Raw genomic sequence first — 25,489 nt, 5'->3', positions numbered from 1 at the left:
CACGCAATTTTTATATTAAGGCTTCGCGTGTCCGGACCAAGGGAATGGTCGTTCGGATGGTTGATTTGATGCACACAATTTCCATATATGTAGCTCGCGTGTCTAGACCATGAATGTTGTCGTCAGGACATTTGAATTTTGAATGCGCAACTTGCCTTATGGATGAGCGCGTCCGAACGGGAATCCACATCGTCCAAACGATTGCAGCGATCTTCCCATATCTATGTTTTGGAAAGAAATCTCATAGCTGGTCGAACACTGAGCGTCGTCCGGACGTGCTGCTGAAACGTCCGGACGGATGCAAGCTAGAACAGTTCAAAGCTTCTTGACACAGAAGAAGGTTCGGACGGAAAGTTCTCGTCATCCGGACGGATGATGCTTTAGATAGTTAGACGTCCGGACGGTATATCATGTCGTCCGGACGGATTCAAGAGATCCGATTTTTCTGGCTTGTAGACTGTGTAGAATCTTTTATAAGAACTTTGAATAGGTAAATCCCTGTTTAAAAGCATCATTACATAGAAGTGATTTTGTTCAACAGAATATAGCTAATTACAAACTAACAATTAGGAATGGAGAATGGTTTTGGTCTTCAGCTAGATCTAATGCTATTGTTGAAATCCAGTGCAGCCTTTTGGATATTCAGCTGGGGGGAGAAGATCTTCATATTTGGGAGTCCAAAAATGGTATTTAGTGTTACATACACGCTTGAGTTCAACTAGGAGGCTCTCCCTTGAAGTTTATCTTTATTCATATGTTTAGATATTTAGTGTTACATGCTACATCTCCATCATACCCATTTTATTGGATTGATGTGGCACTGTACATCTATCTTTGGATTAATCTTTGTTAATTAAGGGTCGATGGTAGTGTCACATCAACCCAGTAAGATAGGAGTGAAATGTGGGCATAGTATGTAGCATTATTCTCAGATATTTGATACATCTAAAATTTTTCCTCCTACCATTTTGTGAAAATTAAGTCCCACATTAGGTGAATAGATTATGAAAGCGTGTATGTGTCGAGTCCCATATTGCAGTAGGTGAAACTAATCTATGAGTATAGTGTAAATGTGGCTAATCATTTTTTGTGTCAAGCCCCATGTGGCGCTAAGACGCTATAGTTTGATTGGGTCCGGATGAGAACACTAGGGATTTGAATGAAAGAAATTGTGGTATTCTAGATTGTGAAAGTGAAGTTCATTGAGTGGGTGAATTATGAATACGTGTGTCAAATCTTTGTATCTGATTATGATAAATCGCAATCCGCATCTACATATACGGTTAGTAGTTTTTGCTAACTACATCTGCATGCGGTTAGCAGTTAGTTACGATTAATAACTACCTGTTTGTACAGTCGTAATTGCATATGTTTTTTTTTTTTTTTTTTTTTTTTTTTTTTTTTTTTTTATGAATAAGTAGAACTTATATAACTCAACAAAATTCAAAAGTACAAATAGAGCCTTCCAGAACGCATGGAACTCAAGCGTGTACTTCTTACATGCTTTTTTAATAATATTAATAAAAAAAAAAAGTGTTTTTCACATGTTTAAAGGACACATGTCACTCTTATATGTAGATTGTATGAAATTTCCTACAAACCAATTTGTAGGAAATTTCTATCAATGTCAAAATTAAGTCTCAAATAAAATGGGTGAATTGGAAAAAAAGAAATTATTTATTAAGGCCTACATTAATTGTATACTAGATAAAACTAACTATCTGAAACAGAAAATTCTTGAGATGGTCACATGCTTGAAGGGATTTTGCCTGCAAGGTACTTGGGTGTACCTCTCATCACAAAACAGCTTTCCTCTGTGGATTATGAGAGCTTGGTGGCTAAGATTACTGCCCGAATAGATTCACATGGCTAGTTCAGAAACTTTCTTTTGCTGGAAGGCTTAAGCTTTTGTCCTCTGTCTTAATCAGTTTGCAAGTCTTTTGGGCAAAGGTCTTCATCCTCCCTACGTAGGTTATCAAGCTAATTGAGCAAAAACTTAATAGGTTTCTTTGGGGTGGTACTGATGCTAAAGCTCACTAGCTTGAAGGTGGCTTGGGATAAACTTTGTTTTCCTAAGAAAGAAGGTGGTCTTATGATCAAAAAGCTTGAGGTTTGGAACCAAGCTTCTTTGCTTAATCATATTTGGATCCTTTTTACCAAAGCAGGTTCTCTTTGGGTTGCTTAGACTGAAACTAATTGGCTTAGGGGCAGGAGCTTGTGGACAGTTTCTATTCCTACCTCATGCTCTTGGAGCTAGAAGAAATTATTGAAGATCCGTGAGCTTGTCAAGAGCTTAATTCGATTCAAATTTGGAGATGGTGAGAAGATCCTTCTTTGGTTGGACACTTGGCATCCTGCAAGGTGCCTTTTGGACAAATTTGGTTATCAGGTCGTCTATGATTCTGGTTTTTCCATTAATGCTAAACTGTCAAATATAATTAGTGAAAAATTAAAATGACTTCTAATATAAACAAGTGTGTGCAAAGATGTGTGTAACAAAATATCAAAACGCGGAATTAAAGGAGACAAATATTTTGTTAACAAAGTGAAAACTCAGTCAAGAGAAAAACCACTTCGGGGCAGCCAAATCTAGGATATCTACTATTCAGAAGACAATACTAGTTACAAAGTAGTAGCACTCACATACCCCTGATGCAGTGGTCGTACCTTGAACTCTAACGTGTAATTCAACACGAACGCCTCCCAACTAGGTCTCCTACCTGAAGGGGTCTTTAATGAAATATTTTACCTTAGGCCAATCTCTAAGATAGATTTCTGATCAGCGCAGCAACATCACACACATCAACGGCTTAAGAGAGACTAACTCAGCACAATAAATCTACAATATAACTCTCTAAGCACTAAGGAATTTAATACCGAATTCTTGTAGTTCTCAAGCCTATGGACCTCTATTTATAGGCTGCAGGTTTAAATGAGCATCTGGCTTGATAGACCTAGGCACCATCCGGACGGTAGACATAAGGCATCTGGACGGACAACTGTGCAATCGGCTTTCCAAAATTTCGTTGAAATTCTTTCCTGATTTGAGCTGCGTCTGGACAGTGTTGCCTTATCGTCCGAACAGTCGCACTTCAGCTGCACGCAATTTTTATATTAAGGCTTCGCGTGTCCGGACCAAGGGAATGGTCGTTCGGATGGTTGATTTGATGCACACAATTTCCATATATGTAGCTCGCGTGTCTAGACCATGAATGTTGTCGTCAGGACATTTGAATTTTGAATGCGCAACTTGCCTTATGGATGAGCGCGTCCGAACGGGAATCCACATCGTCCAAACGATTGCAGCGATCTTCCCATATCTATGTTTTGGAAAGAAATCTCATAGCTGGTCGAACACTGAGCGTCGTCCGGACGTGCTGCTGAAACGTCCGGACGGATGCAAGCTAGAACAGTTCAAAGCTTCTTGACACAGAAGAAGGTTCGGACGGAAAGTTCTCGTCATCCGGACGGATGATGCTTTAGATAGTTAGACGTCCGGACGGTATATCATGTCGTCCGGACGGATTCAAGAGATCCGATTTTTCTGGCTTGTAGACTGTGTAGAATCTTTTATAAGAACTTTGAATAGGTAAATCCCTGTTTAAAAGCATCATTACATAGAAGTGATTTTGTTCAACAGAATATAGCTAATTACAAACTAACAATTAGGAATGGAGAATGGTTTTGGTCTTCAGCTAGATCTAATGCTATTGTTGAAATCCAGTGCAGCCTTTTGGATATTCAGCTGGGGGGAGAAGATCTTCATATTTGGGAGTCCAAAAATGGTAAATACTTCTGTGCAGAAACCTGGGAGAAGCTAAGGAGTAGACATTAGGTTGTTCCTTGGTGGAAGACTGTATGGTTTTCTATGGCTAGCCCGAGATATTCATTCTTCTTATGGCTAGTGTTTAGGGATGCGGTTGTCACTCGGTAGAAGATGAGTGCTTGGGGGTACTCGGGCCCTTGCCTATGCTTGTTCCACTATGCTGCTCAGGAAAACAGAGAACATATGTTCTTTTGGTGTAGCTTTAGTGGTTGGATCTAAAAAGCTATTATGGGGGATTGTTCTTTTGATGTGCTGACTAGTAGGGATGAGGTTGAAGATTGAGGCCCTAAAACGCTTCGGGGGAAAAGCTTGAAGACCTGTTTGGGTAGGCTTTGCTTTGCTGCAGTAGTGTATCACCTATGGAAGCAACATAATATTCTCTTGTATAGAAACAATCCACGTTTGGAGGAAGATATCTTGGCACATATTCGTTGGGAAGTCAGAGCGAGAATTATGGCTAAAGGGCATTTTCATATATCAGATTTGTAGATGGCTCTTGTAGTTATGTGGAATCTTTTCTCTTTTCTGTAAGGGATTTGATTCATACACAACACCATCACAACAACCACACAACAACCCCTCACATGAGGGTGGACCCCAGTGTGTGGGGTCCACCCTCATGTGAGGGGTTGTTGTGTGGTTGTTGTGTTGGTGTTGTAAATTTAACATTTTCCTTTCTGTAATTGTTTGTTTTCAGTGTTGTGTTGCTGGGTTTGACAGATTTAGGCGGGTTTGTGTTGCATTTTTATTTTTATTTTTTTTTAGTGACTAAGGCTTGCCTTGAGGGTTGGAGTTCCAGTTTTTTGGAGTGTTGTAAAGATGTTGAATCGGTTATAAAATGGTTTAATTCATTAAAAAGAAAAAAAGAAAAAAAGAAAAAGGGCCCAGTAGGAAACTAGGAAGTTGCTATCCTCTTGTCAGAGTTCACAATTCGTGCATTTAACGGACAAATAAGGAAATATGGATGAGGAGGAATTCTTTGATTTTTGAAGGCATCTCTGTACACCCAAATAAGGTTTATGAAGAGGCTGTCAGATTAATTGATGACTATAAAAGGTGTCTTAAAGGTGATGAAATGAAATCCAAGCCTACATATGAAAATGCTCCTGTACTGTCATGTTGGAAGCCTCCTCCGGTGGGAATCTTTAAGGTAAACTTTGATGCAGCCATCAATAGTAAAGCTGGTTATGTTGGGGTGGGATTGGTTGTTAGGGACTTTTTGGGTCATGTAAAGGCAGCTAAGCGTATTTCCTTTCCAATTCTAACTGATGCCTACAATGCTGAACTTATGGCAGCTTCTCAAGCTGTTATTTTCTGCAACCAAGCTGGTTTTATAAATGTAATTCTTGAGGGTGATGCACTGAAAGTCATAAATGATGTTAACTCTTCCCCCCCTTATCTTTCTCGAAGTGGACATTTGTTAGAAGGAATCAAGCATGAGGCTGGAAAATTAGTTTCCTATTCCTTTGTTCATGTGAAGAGAACTTGTAATGAAGCAGCTCATAACCTTGCTAAATCAGGAACGGCTTCTCTTTGTAATGATTCTTGGTTTGATCAAGTTCCAGCTTGTATTATTCATGTTGTTGCTAGGGAACAAAGAGTCCCTAGATCCTGAAAAACTTTGTATTTTGGGATCAGTTTTCTCAATGAAGAAGTTATTATGAGTTTTGTTCAAAAAAAAAAAAACGGACAAAAAATCGAAACAAACCTTCAACTTCGGGAGTTGGGGATAATATATATATATATATATATATATATATATATATATATATATATATATATATATATATATTAAAGTAAGTTGGGGATAAGTTCGTTCCTAACTTGACTACTTGAGGAAACTACGAATTTGCTCAAAAAAAAAAAAGAAAAAGAAAAAAGAAAATGACAAAAGATGCAGTCGCTTTTTTGACTGAATATGTGAGGTCACATCCACGTGGCTACCATTCACCAACATCGCATCAAATTCCTTCATCATGTCAAACTGCGTATGTTGCTTTTCCGTCTTACTTTGACCTTTTTGCTTTCTTGTGCATGGTATGGTCCTGAGTCCCGACCGGCTGACTGCGTAGAGTTGCATTAATTTTTTATTTTTTATTTTAAAAAAATACACAAATGGGGATGTGCTTTTAGTTTTAACAAACACCCAATGGATTTGACTTACGTACTAAAAAAAAAAAAATTATAATATAATTATATCAACAGTTCAGATATAAATTTATTTATTTTTATATAAAAAATTTAAAATATAATTTCGACCATTGACAAAATTATAAAAAAATATACTATAGCTTTTTTTAACCGCACCTAAATCAAATCTCATTCCAATATAGTCAAGATAGTACACTAAGAAAACATTTAAAAAAAGGAAAAAGAAAAACCCTACAATAAGGCCAAGAAAAGAGCCACCAAATTGGTGATTTTTTGTAGAAGAGTTATTTGAAGCAACTCAATAATGGCGCTGCTTGGATGTCATTATTGGATGTGAAAGATCGAGAATGAAATGGGGGAGGAAGGAGGCTTCCATTCTTTAATTTTTAAGCCCGCAGCCCTTCACAATATAAATCAATTAATTTACATATTATAGTTCTTTGAATTCAAAAATGTACGTTGCTAATAATTAGCACATATGATTTTTATTTTCTTTCAAATAATGCAGATAACTTTTTGAGTTAATGGTGTTTCTATCTTTACGACTCTGAAATGATGATAAATGTGTGAATAAAAATTTGTTTTAGTGGTTAACCGGACTCCAATCATATACTAAAACATATGAACAAATTATAAAAGAATTGTAGACCAATAAATCTAACATTACTCTGAAGCATAAACTTTGATTTATAGGATAATATATATATATATATCTTTCTCTAGGTAGGTAAATTTTTTGGTCGTATTTTCTAGGTAATTTGAAGGCCTAGCAATAATCTCTCCAGGGCCTTTTGGAGCAAAGACCAGCCAAAGTGCTGGGACCATATATTATTTGCAGCAACAGCGACATGTATGCCACTCACAAGGTTCTCGTGATCTCTTGTTTACCTCAATCTCTGTCAATAATGATGTTGTACGTGTTGTGTGTCGGTGTGTCCATCATTGATCCCTTTCAGGCTAGCTTAATATACCTATGTGCTGAGGTGGTCTATTACAATACTAATAGGAACTAAGTAATATATATCTTTTTAGAAAACTTTTCTATCTAGGATCGGATTGATATATTTGTTATTTAGTTAATCTTTTAAGAGGTTAAGTATATAATTAATTAGTCCTATTGATTACTATTGTGCTTCCTTGTCCTGCATGGGTGTGACTACAACTTTAATCAGCTACTGCAAAATCCCATTGTTTGTGAATGTTATTACTGAACAGGATTACAGAATTAGGAAATGTGGTTTTGAACCAGAACAAGAAGTGAAATGCAAATGATCCCATTCATCATGTATACGGAGAGCTAGCTGTTCAGGTTCTATATATATATATATATATATATATATATATATATATATATGATATGCTCCAAGACTAAGAGGAAGTTGGAAAAATAATAGGTTTAGTTTGTTAATACTTTTAAAGGGTATTTTTTGTTTGAAGAAATATTTTAATATAATGTAAGGACAAAAGTAGTTTGAGATTGTGTTGTGAATTGTTTGTTGATATATTTGTTTTTAAAGAAAAAAAAAAAAAAAAAGGAATGGAAATGAGAGAGTGAGGGTGGAGAGGAAAATGAGGCTAGCAGGTCTCCTCGGAACGCTCATTTGGTAATGGTGCCACTGGCCATGCGGTCGTAGACTAAATCCACACTTCTCTTTTCTTAGTAAAAAAATTAAAAAAAATTTAAAGAATAGATAAAAACAATGTCCACTTTGTGCCTCCTAAGTCCTATCTGCTTCATCTTCTCTCTCTTTTATTTATTTATTTATTTATTTTTATTGTTTATTATTTGTGTACGCTCACCACCATCACTTCCTGTAATGGCGGAGGCTTTACACCCTTCTTTTTTTTGTTACCCATTATTCTAACCTTTTAGCCTCTCTCTCTTTCTCTCTCTCTCTCTCTCTCTCTCCATTAACTCCTGTTCCAAGCTTCATTCATGTATTCTCTTGCTTCAAAACTTATCATATACATTTATTAGCTCAGGAAAAAAATATTTTCTATATTTTCTAACTTCTAAACCCCAACTTTTATTAAAGAAAAGAGGAGAATACTCGAATACCACGGAGGCCCATGTTTGCTTCACATTGTAATAATAACATTTCATTGGGAGAGTCTGGGAATCTTTAGCTGTGCCTATCACCTTCAGGTATGATTCTTCTCTTTCTCTTTCTCTTCCCCCCCGCCCCCCGGGTAAAAAATCCACTACATAGATGTAGTGAGGCTTTTTTTCCCATTTCTTTTTGTGCGTTTGTGACAAAAATATGGAAAACAAAAAAGAAAGAAAAAAAGTTCTGTAAAGTTCGTTTCTTGTTAAGAGTTCTATAAAGTTTGAAGAAGAGGGTACCTTTATCTAATTTTTGGCTTTTAATTTTCTATTGTTGGAAAGAGGTACGTTTCTCTTACCGCTTTACGTATTCTTGATTTCCTTTGCTTCTTGGTTATGATATTCGTTTTTTTTTTTTTTTTTCTTCACTTGGTAATGTTTTCAGTTCCTACCGCGCACCAGCTAGCTTTGTTTGTTGTGGGATCTAATACTCTGTCCTTTTTTGTTGAGATTTCTTTTTTCGCCCTTAAAAGTTTCAATCTTTTCATGTTCTTTGAATCTTTCCGGTTGATTTATTAGCCGTTTGCGTCCAGCTCCCTTGAAAACTTGTCTGCCTCTTCCCCTTTCCGATTGTCGTCCACTGGTTGTTTCCTTTCCTTATAATTTTTAGGAAACAAGAGAGAGTGGTTATGGAAAGATTATACTCGGTCTAACGTCTATGTTCCAAGAAATATGTAAGCCCAACAACACTTCATTACCCATATTGACATTGCAGCCTCCTCTGTTTCTCTTGAGATTTTTTTTTTCCTTTCTAAATTTGTTTTATTTTTTGCAGAAGTAAAAATGGCAAAGGAGTACAGTGGATCCCCAAAGCATCATCAGCTGGAATCCAAGAGGAAGCGCCTCAGTTGGATCCTAGGGGTCAGTGGGCTCTGCATTTTGTCTTACATTTTTGGCGCCTGGCAGAATACTTCTGCCCCCACAAATCGATCGGAGGTCTACAATAAAGTCGGTTGTGATGGTGGATCACCTCCCGCAGGCAACAGTGTACCATCGTCGTCGTCATCACCATCATCATTTAGATTGGACTTTCAAAGCCATCATCAAGTTGAGATCAACAACTCCGGCGGAGTCCAGAAGTTCCCGCCTTGTGCTTTGTCCTATAGCGAATACACTCCTTGCCAAGATCCAGTGAGGGCAAGGAAATTCGATCGTAACATGTTGAAATACAGAGAGCGGCATTGCCCCAAAAAGGAAGAACTCCTCCTTTGCCTGATACCTGCTCCACCAAGATACAAGACCCCTTTCAAATGGCCTCAGAGCCGAGACTATGCCTGGTATGGCAATATTCCCCATAGAGAACTCAGCATTGAGAAGGCTGTTCAGAATTGGATTCAAGTCGAGGGTGAGCGTTTCAGATTCCCTGGAGGAGGCACCATGTTCCCCCGTGGAGCTGATGCATATATTGATGACATTGACGAGCTCATTCCTCTCAGAAGCGGGAATATCAGAACTGCAATAGATACAGGCTGTGGTGTAAGTAGTTTATATTTCATTTTAACTTATTTACTTCTTGGGACGGCCTATGAAGTATGAAGGCCGCAGTTCCCCACATTCACCGAAGACTTCTACTTGATGTCATGTTTAAGCTACCCGTCGTTGAGTGTAATTTTTTTTATTTCCAAGTGTATAATAGACGGGGATGGCAATTTGCTAATGTCTTTTGTTTTGGTTGTGGGTATTAAGGTAGCAAGCTGGGGTGCTTACCTGTTGAGGAGGGACATCCTGGCAATGTCTTTTGCACCAAGGGACACACACGAAGCACAGGTCCAGTTTGCATTGGAGCGGGGAGTTCCTGCTATGATTGGCATTATGGCTTCACAGAGGCTTCCTTACCCAGCGAGGGCTTTTGATATGGCTCATTGTTCCCGCTGCTTGATTCCTTGGCATAAATATGGTAAGCATTTATGTATTTTTGTCAATTCTTAAACTTAAAACAATCAAACAATAAGATAGAAACGTTGTCCTTCATGCTTAACATTACAAATTGCAAAAACTATAAATATGCTTAACACTGCAATATGAAAATTTTCTATCCATCTGATCTTTTGAGTTTTGCAGATGGTATGTATCTATTTCAGTTCACAAACTTAAAACAATCAAACAATAAGGAAGATAGAAACTTTGTCCTTCTTGCTTAACATTACAAATTGCAAAAACATAAATATGCTTAACACTGCAGTATGAAAATTTTGTACCCATCTCATCTTTTGATTTTTGCAGATGGTATGTATCTAATTGAAGTGGACAGAATTCTGAGGCCTGGTGGTTACTGGATTCTTTCTGGCCCTCCTATCAACTGGAAGAAATACTGGAGAGGATGGGAAAGAACACAAGAAGATTTGAAACAAGAGCAAGATGCAATTGAGGATGTTGCCAAGAGCCTGTGCTGGAAGAAAGTTATTGAAAAGAAGGATCTTTCAATTTGGCAAAAGCCCATCAACCACATTGAGTGCATTAAGAGCAGGAAGTTGTATAAAACACCGCATTTATGCAAGTCGGATGATCCAGACACTGCTTGGTACTCCCACGGCATCTTTCACTCTTATTAGTTTTGCATTTGATATATAAAAACTATTGTGGTTTGACTCCATTTACCTTTGTATCATTTGTGCTGAAAAGGTACAGAAATATGGAAACTTGCATAACCCCGCTACCGGAAGTAAGCAGCTCAGATGAAGTTGCTGGTGGAGCGTTGGAAAAGTGGCCCCAGCGCGCATTTGCCAACCCTCCTAGAATTACTATTGGTTCAATACCAGGGATCACAGTTGAGAAATTCCAAGAGGACAATGAACTATGGAAAGACAGAGTGACACATTACAAGCGGATCATTCCCCTATCCAACGGACGATACAGGAACATAATGGACATGAATGCCTACCTTGGTGGATTCGCCGCTGCCTTGGTACAGTATCCAGTGTGGGTCATGAATGTGGTTCCTGCCAATTCGAAGCAGGACACTCTAGGCGTCATTTATGAACGGGGTTTCATTGGGACATACCAGGATTGGTGTCAGGCATTCTCAACGTATCCAAGAACATACGATCTGATTCATGCAGGCGGAGTCTTCAGCATATATCAGGACAGGTAAAACTTGAGAGACAGATGCACAATTGCACACTATGTGCTCAATGATCTTTTGGTCTTATAATTATTCATTTTGTGATTGAATTTGTGTTTGTGTATTGAAGGTGCGATATCACCTACATTCTGCTAGAAATGGATAGAATTCTGAGGCCAGAAGGAACAGTTATCTTTAGGGACACAGTGGAAGTCCTTGTGAAGATTCAGGGTATTACAGATGGAATGAGATGGAAGAGCCAGATTATGGACCATGAAAGCGGGCCCTTCAATCCGGAGAAAATTCTTGTTGCTGTCAAAACTTACTGGACTGGTGAAGCTACACAGAAACAAGACTAGTAAAGAGCTGTAGCGTATTTTCCATTTTTTCCCCTGCTGCATCTGTGTCTCTGCTTGCAGCTTTTCGGGAGTTCTTTTCTTCTATGGGAATTGTCGTGTTTACTTGAGTTTTGCCAAAGCATACTTTTGCTGTTTAAATGAAAAAAAAAAAAAGGTTAGTTTTGCTTAGTCATCATGTACTTTGTTCTATTAAGTTGTTGATAAACTGGAGCAAGTTACAACCCCTACAGAAAGAAGATAAGGATAGTGGATTTAGCATAGAAAGTCCTTGACATTCATGGTCAGGGGGCCAATTTCCTTTTAACTCTACAAGTTGGCATAGGTGGTTTCGAAAGAGAGTCCAAGCATGATCTGACCACCACACACTCTCGCCCACTCTATCCATGCCCTTATCTCTCTTGGTTTGGAATCTTGGTGTGTCCTCTTGTTCTCTAAACTGTTGTTTGGGATGGACAGTAGTTGTGTTCGGCAGTGGTGTTACTAACGTACGCCCCTCTCTAAGTATGTTTGCGAGAGATTAACTTGGGTGTCCTTGGGACACCATTTAATCTAAAACTTAAACTCATAGCTTTCAGCTTAATTATGATATATTAACCACTTATTTGTTAGACTTTTTATATTAACTTTTAATTATGATATATTAACGACTCATAGGCATACAGAAACCAAAGAGAATTAAGGGGGATCCTTCTAACTGTCTAAAAAGATGAAAAGCCAAGATTGGGGGGAGATGAGAATGCATTCAGGGAAAAGTATGGAGACAGCCCCAGCATTTCTAATAGCCTCATGAAGGGCTCTCTAAATTGATCTGGTATAATTGTAATTGCCATGAGAAAATGGCAATGGCGCTAGTGTGAATTACTGGTGGTGATGATAGTGTACTGTGGTACAGATCTAGACTTCTAGTCATCAGAAACATTAATAAAAAAGAGTATGAAACAAAGAAGATTGCTATAAGTTGATGCGATTGTTCACATAACACTAATAACGTCAGTTCTTGGAGTAATTAAATTTATCAATTTGTAAGTTTATGTGACATTTAGCATATTAATTACTAAAACAATAAAATAAATATAATTATGATTGATGCAGCGGCTCAACGTAGGTCTACGTTGATTACACAATTTACATTGTTCATGAGAATCATATCAAATTTGGTAAATGGGCTACCACTAAACGTACATATGTATGTATATAAGATGCCTAGTCTCTGATTAGGATGGCCAGAGGGTTGGTAGCCTAAACAATTTAGTCGTAATAAGCAGCGGTGGATATCGGGAGGCTCTCCTCCAATTAAGTTGAGGTTCCGAAAAGAAAACGAGAGCACAACGCGAGAAAGGAATTGCGTAAGAGCTAAACGAAGTGTCTCTCTGCGTGAAATAACAGACCGTCTAATCGAATCAAATCAGAGGGCGATCCGGATAGAAGAGATGGGGGAGAATTCAGACGCAACGTTGGAGGAGTCGGCGAAGAATATAGAGGAAGAAGTAGGTAGAGTCGTCGAGCAGGCAAAGGAGCTGCAGGACTCGGCCGCATCCTTCATCTCCAGGACCTCCTCCGATGAGCAGTCTCTCCGTCACCGCGCACTGTCCCTTGACTCCTCCATCCGCCGCCTCCGCTCCTTACTCCATTCTCTTCTCTCCCATAAGCTTCTTCAGCCCAAGTTAGCCGACAAGGCAATTCATTCAATTGGATCCGATTGATTCATCCCTCGATATTTGTCTCTCTTTTTTTTTCTTTCAATGATATATGATTTTTCTCTTTAAATTAGATTTCTTTGTTTCCCTTCTGAACAGCTCCAAGAAGAATTAGAGAGAGCGACATGTGTTGTGGTTGATGGAGATGCCGCTTCGTTCCTTCCTGGCAAAGCTCAGGGTGCTTTTCCCTTTCTCTTCTCTTCTCTCCTCTCCTTCCCTATATGATTTTATTATTAGTAGTAGAAGTAGTATTTTGATTATAAATTCTGTTAATTTCTGTCTGATACTTGAGGGCAGGCGGGTTTCTGAGGATGTTTCTGGGTCCTATCAATGTGCGTGCCTCTCGTAAAGACGTCCAGCTGAAGGTTAAAGAGGAGTACAACAGTTACAGAGTATTGCTTCTAATTTCACACCCAGATTATTCTTTTCACTCTCAACCGCATCATGTCTTCTTTGTTATTCTCGAAGCACGTTTGCATGACATATTCTCTTCCTTCAGATTGATGACACATGCGAACAAATTCATTTTTTTTTTTTTTTTCTTTTCATCAAAATCTGATCGATATGTTTGAGCAGAAGCAGACTTCACCTTCTATAAAGATAAAGCTTCTTCTACTTCTGCTTAATTGCTATCGAGCTTTTTCTATCATCTTTCTTGTGCATTTTCCGTGTACCCCAAACTGAAAAAAAAAAAAAAAAAAAAAAATGCCAAAGTGAACCTTCACTCACAGTTGAATCTCTTTATCTCTTTGGACCAGGATAGAACCGCCCTTCTGTTTCTCTTTTTCCCATCAATGCTACTTATTCTAAGATCTTGGATTTGGGATGGATGCTTGCCAGCGTTTCCTGTTCAGCTGTACCAGGTATCCCCCTACTTAAAGTTCTCCACGTCTGATTTGAAGATTCATTTGCAGTTTAATATGGACCTTACACTTTCAGGGTTGGCTTTTGTTCCTCTATACTGGTTTGGCATTGCGAGAAAACATTTTGAGGGTGAACGGAAGTGATATTCGTCCATGGTAAACATGCACACAATCTTTCCTGACATTGAGTTTTGGCTTAACAATGACCATGCTTCTTGTCACATTCAGCGGCTCTAATAGCACGTTTCTTGTATTGATAATGTGTGAACAATGGTCTGTATGTTATATATCACAAAATATCAATGTTTAATTTCAGTGATGACTTAAATTTACAATACCTCTTTACTAAATCTTCAATTTATCTGGCTCCTACTGGTTCCTTATGAAGCTGAATGCTTTTCACCCTGGAGATGCACTGTTTGAAACTTTATGAACTACATGAGATGACTTTGTTTATGTTGTGATGGTTGAATCTTGCATATAGACAGACTTATGGTTTATGACTTAGACGTACAATCTGATTTAGCCTGCCATTTGTTTTGTTGAGGCAGAGTTTATTCAACTAATTGGGAATCCCTCAAATGTTGGGGACACGCAATTTTCTGTAGACCATCTTCTGATAATGTTCGTAGAATTGATGAAGCCAAAATTGGGGTGACTTACAAAAGGATATGTTAGAGTCAATATGCTATCGAGATAAGCAAACTTACTACTAAATTGATTGAATATAGTTCTAGTTTTAGTATAACATGAACTATGTAACACCCTGCTCCCACATTGGAAAGATGAATAGCTCTCATTGAGTGGGTAGATTATAAAGGCACTCATGGTGCTAAGTCCTATATTGATTTCTGTACTAGGTGAACTTGGGCTTTATAAGTGATTGTAGGGAGCACCAATTGCAACTTGACTTGTCTTTTTGGAATGATAGTACATATGTGGTTACCACTTTTTGTAGGTTGTTACAAATGGTATTAGAGCAACTTAGTAATGCCATGTGATATTGGAGGACTGCATGACGTGGTCTTGAAGAGGACACCAGGAATTTAAAGGGTAAGTATTGTAACACCCCAGTCCTACATTGGGAGGATGAATTGCTCACATTGAGTGGGTAGATTATAAAGGCACTCATAACACTAAATCCCACATTGGTTTCCTTACTAGATGAGACTGAGTTTTATAAGTGATTGTAGGGAGCACCAATTGCAACTTGACTAGTCTTTTTTGAATGATAGCGCATAAGTGACTAGCACTTTCCCTAGGTTATTATAGATCGGGGTTTGGTGTTAGGTCATCGTGATCCCCATTTGGATAATTTCTTATGGTTTTGCAAGTGCAAGCCCTGAACTTAAATCATGTTTGTTGTAGTTAGCAATATTTTTATTTATTTTTGGGTAGGTGGGGCGGGGGAAGGGAGGAGATTCAGTGTGTGATATGCTTGATGATATACATGATTGGTCCACTTTTTGGGACTAATGGTTCACCAACATTAATCCAGGGCCTGGTTTTTTGGAGTTCTTTGACTCAGGTCTAGGTGACACCCATCCTGCTTATTTCTTTTATTAAAATGCAAAATAGCGCAAGCCAAGTACACATGAAGTATGCAAGAGAGACACCTAACTAGAAAAGAAAAAAGATAAAAAAGAAAAAAAGAAAAAGAAAAAAAAAAGAACTCATTAAGGATAGTGATATGAAGGCACTCAAAGGCGGTTGTCCAATGGTATGGGGTTTTGAGGGAAAAGGCCTTTAGTTCCACGACCACTCTCTCGCAATCCTCAAAGCTGCAACTATTTCTTTTTCACTAAATACACCACATTAAGCAAGAAGTGATGTAGGACAACAGTTACCCATTTTTCAGTGTCTCTGAATTAATAAAAATAACAAAGAACATATTGGGAAAGCGTCGTTTGAGCAGATTTCTATTCAGTTTCAAACAGTGCAAATACAGAAGGAAAGGATCTGTCAAGATCCCAGCTGATTTTCAACCATATTTGGTTGACAAAGAAAATCAATTCTATTGATTTCTATTTTAGATTAGGATTTTATAGTTTATTTGAATTTTCCATCTTTAGGTTTTCTTTGCTATCAAGTATTTCTATAATTATTGAATTTTTCTTATTTTGTTTTATTTCCATTCTTAGGAGAATTTTATTACCATTCGTAGCTTTCTCTATCAACGTGTGTGTTGATTTTTGTGCATTGAGAACACAGTTTTTCTTTCACGTCTATCGCTTTTGCTATGTCAATTGGTATTAGAGCCTTGACTATTCTGGTCTGATGGCAAACGAGGAAAATGCAAGCAACCACTCCGACGACGAAGAGCGTAGAGTGTAGGCCCTTTGGGCATTTGTTTGTGCTCATGATTGGCAGTTGGGTGGTATCGAACGCGAGTTGCGGGTGATTTGACAAATCATCGTTGGGCTTGGGCTCGGCGGCAGAAGGCATCACTATCACAATCACAATTGCGTCGATGAGATGGCTTGTGGCCGACCAATTGTTGGTTGTGGTCCTATACCACAGGCTGTTAATTCGGCTATGAAGACGGAATTGCGATTGGTGCAAAATTCGTACCATTGCAATCCTCTATTCCGCCTATGAAACCAATGGAAACCCATCAACCACATGCGCAACTTATCACGATCACCACGGAAATAAACAATGGCGATTCCTTCAAAGAAAACGGTGAAGTTGAAGATGATATCCAAGAAGAAATTGCTGTAGAAAATTTTATGGAATGAGACAAATAGGAACATATGTGTCTTGGTGCTATCTACGTAGATTTCTCCAAGTAAACTTGAGTTTGAGTTTTTTTCAAGTGGGGTGTCTGATGTAAGACAACATTTACCCATGTTTTCGGTGTTTTCTAAGTTGAGAAAAATAACAAAGAACATATTGGGAAAGCGTCGTTTTAGAAGAGTTCTATTCGGTTTCAGACGGGGCAAATACAGAAGGAGAGGATCTGTCAATATCCCAGCTGATTTTCAACCATATTTGGTTGACAAAGAAAATCAATTTTATTGATTTCTATTTTAGATTAGGATTTTACCGTTTATTTGAATTTTCCATCTTTAGGTTTTCTTTGAAGTATTTCTATAATTATTATATTTTTCTTGTATTTTTTTATTTCCATTCTTAGGAGAATTTTATTACCTTTCGTAGCTTTAGGGTTTTACTATAAGTTTGGATCAATTTTATTGGAATAAGTAGTCCTTTTTTTTTTTTGCCATCAATAATATATCAGTTTTCTCTATCAACGTCTGTGTTGATTTTTGTGCATTGAGAACACAATTTCTCTTTCACATCTATCGCTTTCGCTACGTCAAAGGGATTATCTTCCACACCGCTACCCTTTGAGAGAGACACACTACCCTTTCCAACAAGCAAAGAGATCTACCACCCCGCCTAGGCATGACCCACATTAACTCATAAAGGCCGAAGATAGAATTCCATAAAGGCATAAGGAATCTTGCAATGGAATAAGAGGTGTTCTACAGATTCCTCACTTGTTATTTAATAACAAAAATAATTTTGGGATCAAAGGATTTGTTTTCTTGTATTTTCTTTTTGAAGTAAGCTTTCGTCTATTATCATTTGGGTTCTTCAGGCCATCTAGATGACTAGAGAATAACATGCAAATATCTAGGTGCACTTTTCCTAATTTTTCTATCTTCTCTTGCCCATTATGCTTTCTTGTCTGAAGTCTAGAATTTCAGAACCTGCTTCATTCCCATCCCATCCTAAATGTGGGGTTATGAAGTATTGAGTAGTGTTGCCTTGGATTTAGTTTATTCCAGTGCATATTGGTTGGTGGTAGTCAACACTTGGCTGAAATTATTAAATAGTGGTATAAATGGCTGACAGTTTTGGATTCCTCAGCTTTTATAAATGGCTGAAATTATTAAATAGTGGTATGTGGGGTTATGAAGTTAATTGGGATTGATTTACTCAGCTTTTAGCAATTTGACAAGTATCAAATCCTAAAAGCTATGTCTGAACCTCAAAGCTCAAATCAATCTGGTTGAATGGTGAAGTTCTGAAACAAACTAGCCATCATTTTATCCCTTCATATTCTCACTTTAGTTTTTGTATTTTCAGTATTTATATGCTACTTTCGGGCCTACTATGGCATATATTGTTTTTTTGTCATTACTTGGTACATGCACTCTTTATACGTGATTTTATGTTGGTTATCTCAGGTTATTCATGGTGAAGGATGTTCGAATCTTATCCATGTCAAAGTTTTGGCTTCTGCCAGAAGATTTAGTCTAGGTGTTGCCTGCGTGATGAGGGTTGAAGGAAAATCTGTGCTAGGTCTGTAGTTCTGCTGCATCTACCATATAAATGAATATAAAGGGATGTAAAGTGCAATATAGGGTACCATAAATTTGTCTGGTGACAATAGTAACCATTGCCATTGCTTTGGTTTGGCTTGAAAAAGTCAACGTAATGAAAGTTTACGCTGGATTTTGTCTTCAAAAGGGGGTATGGAGAGGTTCTGATGTGTTTTATCAGCATGTTAGGTGTGATTTTGGGGATGGTCAGAGAATTCACTTTTGGCTCCAAAATAATGGATTAAGTTCTATGAGTTTGAGTTCAGCTCAATTTATCCGGTAAATTACTGGGAGCTCATGTAGCCCATGCCAGATAAATCATATTCTGGGCAGTTCAGAGATGAAAGATGATCTGTTGTGTTCAATGTGGTGTAAATGGTGCAGGAGGTAAAGTCGTCCTTTTGAGCATGTTAACCATCCCGCTTTTAGCAACTTGACAAGTTTTGAGGCCCAAAAACAAAGTCTGAACATCAAAGCTTGAGTCAAAGAGGTTCAATGGTGATGTTTTGAGACAAACTAGCCATTGCTTTGTCTTTTTTTTTTTTTTTTAATTGGTAAGTTACGCACCCGGTGGGACTTGAACCCATGACCTCACCCTCCACCTTGTTACAAAGAGAGGAAGTACCATTTGAACTAAAGCTTATTGGTGCTTTGTATCTTCATGTTCTCACTTTGCTTTTGGTATTTTCGTAATTTAGTATAAAGAATCTATCTGTGCTGATACTCTGGCCTACTATTGCATACATTGTTTTTGACATTATTCAGTACATGCACTCTTTTTATTGTTTTGAGTTGGTTATCTCACGTTATTCATGGTAAAGGATGTTCAAACCTTGAGTATTCCAAGGTTTTGGCTTCTACCAGAAGATTTAATCTAGGTCTTGCATGCATGATGGGGGGGTGAAGCGAGGAACAATCTGAGTAGCTCCTTAATTTTGCTACATCTAGCATGTGAATGAATATAAAGAGACTATAATTTACAATACAGAGTACTATAAATGTGTAATATAACAATTGTAGTCATTCCCATTGCTCTCATAAAAAGTCTAACATAGTGAATGTTCTCACATGGGGTTTAGTCTTTGAAAGGGGAGTGAAGAGAGGTTGGGATGTGTTTTATCTGTACGCTAGATTTGATGTTGGGGATGGTCAGAGAGTTCACTTTAGCATGATATTTGGTCTTTAGAGATTCCTTAGAACTGTTTCTCTGGGTTTCTTTTGAAGTACTACAGATTGGAAGACATCAATGGCTAGCTGCAGAGAAAGTTATGGTGTAATGTTTTCTTGGAACCCATGATTTGGAAAAGTGCAAGATTGAGAGTTGGAATGGGTAGATAACTCTTTTTGACTTTTTGTATTAAGAAAATCCATGAAGAGTTGGAGAGGATTCTATGATTTGGAGTTTTTCTAGGAATGAGAAATTTGAGGTCAAGCTTTGTTTGGTACTGAGACTAGGGTTTTCAATTGAACTAATCTAGCCAAACTCACTTTTTTGGCTGAACAATTAATGGATTGAGCTCCATATGAGTTTGAGTTTGGCTGAGTTCAGATACGAAAGCTGTTCCAATGCGCTTGCTTTTGTGTAAATGGCGTGGGAGGTAAAAGTCATACTTTGGAGCGTGTTAACCACAGCCTGAAGTTTCTTTTCTTGCGATCATTTTTAAGTTGATGTCTTGCTTATTGCTTCTGACTTTTATTTTTTATAGGTGTTGCAAATACCTTGAACTTTAGCATTTTGTGTTTCTTTGTGGTTCGCTATTTTCCTGTGTACTTCCTCTGACTAGGGCTTTCACCTGTTTTCACTGATAAAAATTTTCTATACTTGCCTGAAAAGAAATAAATGTGGTATGTTTGTCAAATCCACATTGAATGGTATATGTTCTAGTTCATCAGTGTTGTCACCCTTGACATGGTACTTATTTGTTTTGGCTGGGTTGAGCAGCACACTGAAGATATTGTTTTGATTTCACAGGTGGATATACCATCACTACTGTGCTATGGCTATGGCCGTCGTTAGTTTGACATGGGAGATTAAAGGACAACCAAATTGTGCCCAAAAGCAGGTTATTTTTGCTTGCTTATGTGTTAACCATAACACTTGTTCTGTATATAACTTCTAGTTAAATTTTGTGCAGAGAGGGGTTCAACTTTTTCTACAATGGGCAATGATGCAAGGAGTTGCAATGCTTTTACAAAATAGATATCAACGCCAGAGACTCTATACCCGTATTGCATTGGGAAAGGTGCCATTCCAAATTGTCTCCGCATCTAAAACTTTTCCATTTTTTTTTTTTTTTTTTTTGTCTTGCCTTGTTTTGTCTCAGTTATAGGTCATCATGCACATTTTGACCCCTAATCTTCACCCCCCCCCCCCCCTTCTCTCTCTCCTCTTTGTCCTTTTATCATCCATGTTATGTTATTGCAATTACAGATCTCCATGTTTGTGAACAAATGGTTTCCCGCTTTATTTTACTTTTATTTTCAGGCTAAGAGAATGGATGTTGTCTGGGGAGAAACGGCCGGCGTGGATGGCCAATTGTGGTTGTTGTGTCCCATACTTTTCATTTTGCAGGTAATTTACACAAAATCTTGGTCGTTAATTTTTAAAAATTTACTGAAGCATGTTAGTAGCATTATTCATTTAAAGATGAATATAACCTATTGCATAGACTTATTTTTCACAACTTTATATGTTTTGCATAACATGCAATGATATTTAATTAATAAAATAAGTAAAATCCCAAGTGGATTGCAGTTCTCTGTCTTCCATTGAGCTAGTAGCCTAGTAGGATTGTGAAATCACGTACCATCCTGGGGAACTCTTATTTATTTTTTCTGAGCAAATACAAAGGTAAGATAACAAAGAACCATGGGAGGAGTAATGGGGTCAAGAGGGTTTAAGGTCACTGATCGGGGGAGGGATAAGGGAGGAGGGACAAAGTGAGAATGCCTCCCGTGATAAGGTTGGAAGCGGTCCGTCTCTTTAAATTTTGTGCAACTTCACTTCTCCTTCTCTAGGATCCTCAGGTGGGGTTTTATGTGTCCACGCATGTAGAATATTGGGGAACTCATAGTTTGCTGGAATATTCGAGCTAATCATTCCTACAAATAAAACTGTTTTTTGAGGCTTTATGTGATTTTTTTATTTATTTTTGGTTACTAAGTGGTAATATAATATATATTGCATGACCTATATACACAATTGCAGTGAAAAGGTTTGTTTTGGGAACCTAAAAGTCATGTCAGATGAAGGTAAGTTGATATATATTTTATTTTATTTTTCTTTCGAGTGTGTGTTGGGTTTTCTGATGCAGTGTGACGTAGTGGGAAGCTGAATCTACAAGCACTGTAACTCACAACTCTTCCACAAATCCAAGAAAAATCAAGGAATGGCAGGAAAAATGAAGAAAAATTACCCCCCCGAGTTTCTTATTGAAAAAACTAAAAAAATATAAAGCCTGGGCAGCTAGACCGTCTTTATCTAGCTTAAATGGAAGTAGGGTCACAACATTGAAAATAATGTTACAAAACTATCCTACCACAAGTCGGTCGAACCAACATTAAGTTCAATCGAACGAGACAAAACATCAGATTCTTGATCAATCGAAATATTGACCAAATTCCTCAGGAATTTATACTGGTAGGCATCATCACTTCGGTTGAATGAGCTACGATTGAACTATCAACTGAAACTGAGCAGCATCCCATGACAGGAAAGGAACCTAAGCTCTGATTCTAACTGATACAACGTGGCGTAGTGGGAAGCTGAATTTACAAGCACTATAACTCAACTCTTCCACAAATTCAAAGAAAAATTGAGGAATTGCATGAAAATTGAAGAAAAATCACTCCCTAAATGTTTCTTATTGAGAAAACTGACAAAATATAAAGTCTGGGCAGCCAGGCCATCCTTTTGAGCTTAAATAGTAGGGTCGCGGCCCTGAATATAAAATTACAAAACTACCCTACCGTAAGTTTGGTCAAACGAACATTAAGTTTGATCGAATGAGATCAAACATCGCATTCTCAATCGAACGAAATTCGATCAAAATATTGAATGAAGCTCACAGGAATTGTTCTAGTAAACCTCATAACTTCGTTCGAATGAGCTACGATCGAACTATCGACTGAAGCTCTTTGGAATTAGTGCTGAGCATCATCTAATGGTTCTGTTCGAACGAAATTTGCTTGATGGTGACATTGTGAAGAAATTTTCATCTTTGTTAACATATTAATATTTGTTGAAGTTATCACAATGACCTGAGTGTGATCGTGCCCCCTTTTATTTTTTATTTTTGATAGAGAGAGAGAGATTTGCATAAAAATCAATGATATTTTGTGCTAAAAATATAGCAAGACGAGTATGGTTTCCTGCCTGATAGTGACATCATGAGAAAATTTTCGTCTTTGTTATATATAATTTGTTTAAGTTAATATTCATGGCTTTTCTGTTTGTGTGTTTCTGAATTTTATCTAGGGTTTTGAGGCATATGTTGGACTACTGTTGCTCAAGACTGCATTGGTTGGGGTTGTTTCTGAATGGCAGGTAATTTTTGTGGAGAAACTTCCTGTGTTCATCAGTTTGACCAAATGAAATAATAATGGACATGAGAAATTACATTATTGCATTTGCTGAAGCAATGTTTACTGATAGAAAGCTGTTATTGGCAGGTGCCTTTTTGTGGGATCCTTTTAGTTCTAATGGCTGTAGGAAACTTTGCTTATACAGTACAGACACTCATGGTCAAGTCGAGATTTAAGGCAAAGATGAAAAGAAGTAAGAGCAAGCAGGACCTGCAATAGACCATCCCTAATTATCACAATTAGTCTTCTTCCCAAAGCTCTTTACAGGATCCCATTTTTGGAGTGTTTTTCTGGTTCTCGAACATGTTTTCTAGAAGCTAAGGCAGTACAAATTGCTTCACGAATCTTCATTTTGACTTTTGCTCACCTTTGCTCACCTTTATAATGTGTAGCCTTGAACTCTTGCTAAAGAGTCTGAGAAAGAATATATTTGAATTGCTGTGATTTTGTGAAGTACTTGATCAATATAGTTCTGTCCCATGTAATTTTATTTTCTTCTCATCTCGTGAAGTTGGATTCAAGGTAATTAAGAGTACTGTTTATGTGAATCATGTAGAGAAGTGTCACCACAAAAGAAACCTTTAGTGGTATTGTAACAGACTGCAGACTATAGGCTGCCCATGCAGAAGACAACGGCGACCTGGCTGGAAGCCTGAAACCCCACTAGATTGTGGCCTACTAAATCGGTTGCCTAACTACATTGGAGATTTGAGTGGTAAAATAGAACCCAATAGGCTTAAACAGGTGGAAATGGTGTTTTGGTGAGCATTTGACTGACATACAACTTGATGATGTGACAGTGAAAATTAGTCATTGGATCAGCACTTGTAGCACTTGTAAAAAAAGAAGCAAGGATTGATTTTTACTGCCACGTCATCACAGTTGACAGTTATATGATTGTCGTATTTACTAAGGGTGTATTTGGGATTGCGATTTCGTAGACAAAAAGTGCGATTTTAAACCAAATCGCAGAAAATGAACCGTTTGAGAATTTTTTTTTTTTTTTTTTTTTTTTTTTTTTTATAAAATTGCGAATTGAAAACACAGAAAACTGGTTTTTCAAATCGCAGGTAAGGAGGTGTTTTTTTGAAAATGCTGAATTTTAAAAGCTAATTTGCGATTTTAAAGGCCAAACTGCGATTTAACCAAACGCTTAACTGCGTTTTTAAAAATCACTCTTTCAAATTGCACATTTTTAAATTGTACTTTTTGAAATTGTAAACCCAAACAGACCTTAAATAGCATTACTCTTTGTGGAATGGAAAACCGCCTTGTTCCTGTAAAGCCCAAAAAGCCATGGCGAATAGAACCGTCCAAGGAAAAGAGTGTTTATGGTGTTTCAGGAGATAAAGAGCATTCTAACGCCTCCAAAATTAATTAATTGAAATAATTAAGATGGAGTGTCACTCTTAGTGCCTCCACATTAATTAATTTGTAATTAGCTGGATTCACTACACAAGCACCAATTATCAAAGTAAACTATAGCAGAAAGCAAAAAAAGAATGATCTGAGACATCTATAATTTTCTTCAATTACCATTAATTATCATCAATACAAACTCAGAGCTTTCAAAGAGAAATACTACAAAATTAGCAACTTCTATCTATCTACGATAACCTGACAATACGAGTCCCTCGCTCGACATCTTTATCCTAGGAAAAATGTTCACATCAACAGTTTGACAAACCTTTTAATTTGCAAAACACCGAGGTGTTTTACATGTGTTTTACATAAGTCTACGACTTAATAAGTAAATTATTACGGAACTTACTATACAATGAGCCTTTAGTACCGATTCGAAATCCTCAACTTTGGGAACCAGAATGCCATAGGTTGTTTTACAAAGTTAATGAGTGTTGCCTTCATTAATATGGCAATAAAAATAAAAGATTGATTTGTTTTTATCGAAGAGGAAGCATAACCCCAATAGCAATTCACTTTTATTTTAATGCAACAAATCATGCTTGATAGATAATTTATATGCTTAATAGTCATAACTCTTTTCTGTATGGTCTATTCAAGCTATTTACCCATTCTCGATAAGGTTGACGCTATCCCGAGGGACCTGTAGTACAATACTGGGGTCCCGAATGTTTTCGCATACAGTCCATCAGTAGCAACTGATCGAGTCCGACATCGGGTGCCCCACGCCGCTAATGACGTCTGTTCGTAGTAACCACCAATCAAACATGATTGTGTCGGTCACACTAAAACTATTGGATCCAATGTCAAAAAATAAATATAAATCTCTTGACCATAGGGATGACAAGCCCATATATATATACATGTGCCCGTCATCCGTACATGACAATCTATATCATATGTTCTATTATTATAAACCATTTAATAAACAAATATCCGTTTGGTAGCATTTATGAACAATTGATAAAATAGTTAGGCTTATAGCATAATGGAATTAAAGTATGCTCAAATCATTAAACATGTCGCATAGAGAAATAAGAACCGTTCCATAAGCATTTACTTACCTTGGATGATCGTCCTCATTATCGGAC

The 25,489-nt window shown here is 37.5% G+C and overlaps 3 protein-coding genes across 6 annotated transcripts; all 3 read left to right on the top strand.

Annotated features, from left to right (window-relative positions):
• The first annotated feature begins 4,790 nt into the window (after positions 1-4,790).
• LOC133854494 (uncharacterized) lies at positions 4,791-5,441 on the top strand. The gene has a single exon (XM_062290727.1). The coding sequence runs from the start codon at positions 4,791-4,793 to the stop codon at positions 5,439-5,441; it is 651 nt and encodes a 216-aa protein (XP_062146711.1).
• A 2,411-nt stretch (positions 5,442-7,852) lies between these two features.
• Positions 7,853-11,673, top strand: LOC133854662 (probable methyltransferase PMT18). 4 transcript variants are annotated; one of them, XM_062290909.1, is made up of 7 exons: positions 7,853-8,123; positions 8,467-8,755; positions 8,857-9,557; positions 9,768-9,978; positions 10,305-10,602; positions 10,704-11,168; positions 11,273-11,673. In XM_062290909.1, the coding sequence occupies exons 3-7, from the start codon at positions 8,865-8,867 to the stop codon at positions 11,499-11,501; spliced, it is 1,896 nt and encodes a 631-aa protein (XP_062146893.1). In that variant the 5' UTR covers positions 7,853-8,123; positions 8,467-8,755; positions 8,857-8,864; the 3' UTR covers positions 11,502-11,673. The 4 variants fall into 4 exon arrangements, with proteins under 4 accessions (XP_062146893.1, XP_062146892.1, XP_062146895.1 ...); XM_062290910.1 differs by lacking the exon at positions 7,853-8,123 and adding an exon at positions 8,233-8,365; XM_062290908.1 differs by lacking the exon at positions 8,467-8,755.
• Positions 11,674-12,705: 1,032 nt separating this feature from the next.
• On the top strand, positions 12,706-23,524 carry LOC133854360 (uncharacterized). Its single transcript, XM_062290532.1, has 10 exons — positions 12,706-13,177; positions 13,298-13,376; positions 13,496-13,590; positions 13,957-14,061; positions 14,138-14,217; positions 20,365-20,455; positions 20,528-20,635; positions 20,878-20,964; positions 22,870-22,938; positions 23,064-23,524. Exons 1-10 carry the CDS (start codon positions 12,932-12,934, stop codon positions 23,193-23,195), a joined length of 1,092 nt encoding a protein of 363 aa, XP_062146516.1. The 5' UTR covers positions 12,706-12,931; the 3' UTR covers positions 23,196-23,524.
• The last annotated feature ends 1,965 nt before the right edge of the window (positions 23,525-25,489 follow it).

This window comes from Alnus glutinosa, chromosome 13 (genome assembly GCF_958979055.1).
Source record: "Alnus glutinosa chromosome 13, dhAlnGlut1.1, whole genome shotgun sequence".
Taxonomy (NCBI): domain Eukaryota; kingdom Viridiplantae; phylum Streptophyta; class Magnoliopsida; order Fagales; family Betulaceae; genus Alnus; species Alnus glutinosa.
The sequence above is the reverse complement of the archived record's forward strand: the minus strand, read 5'-3'. Positions and strand labels throughout refer to the sequence as shown.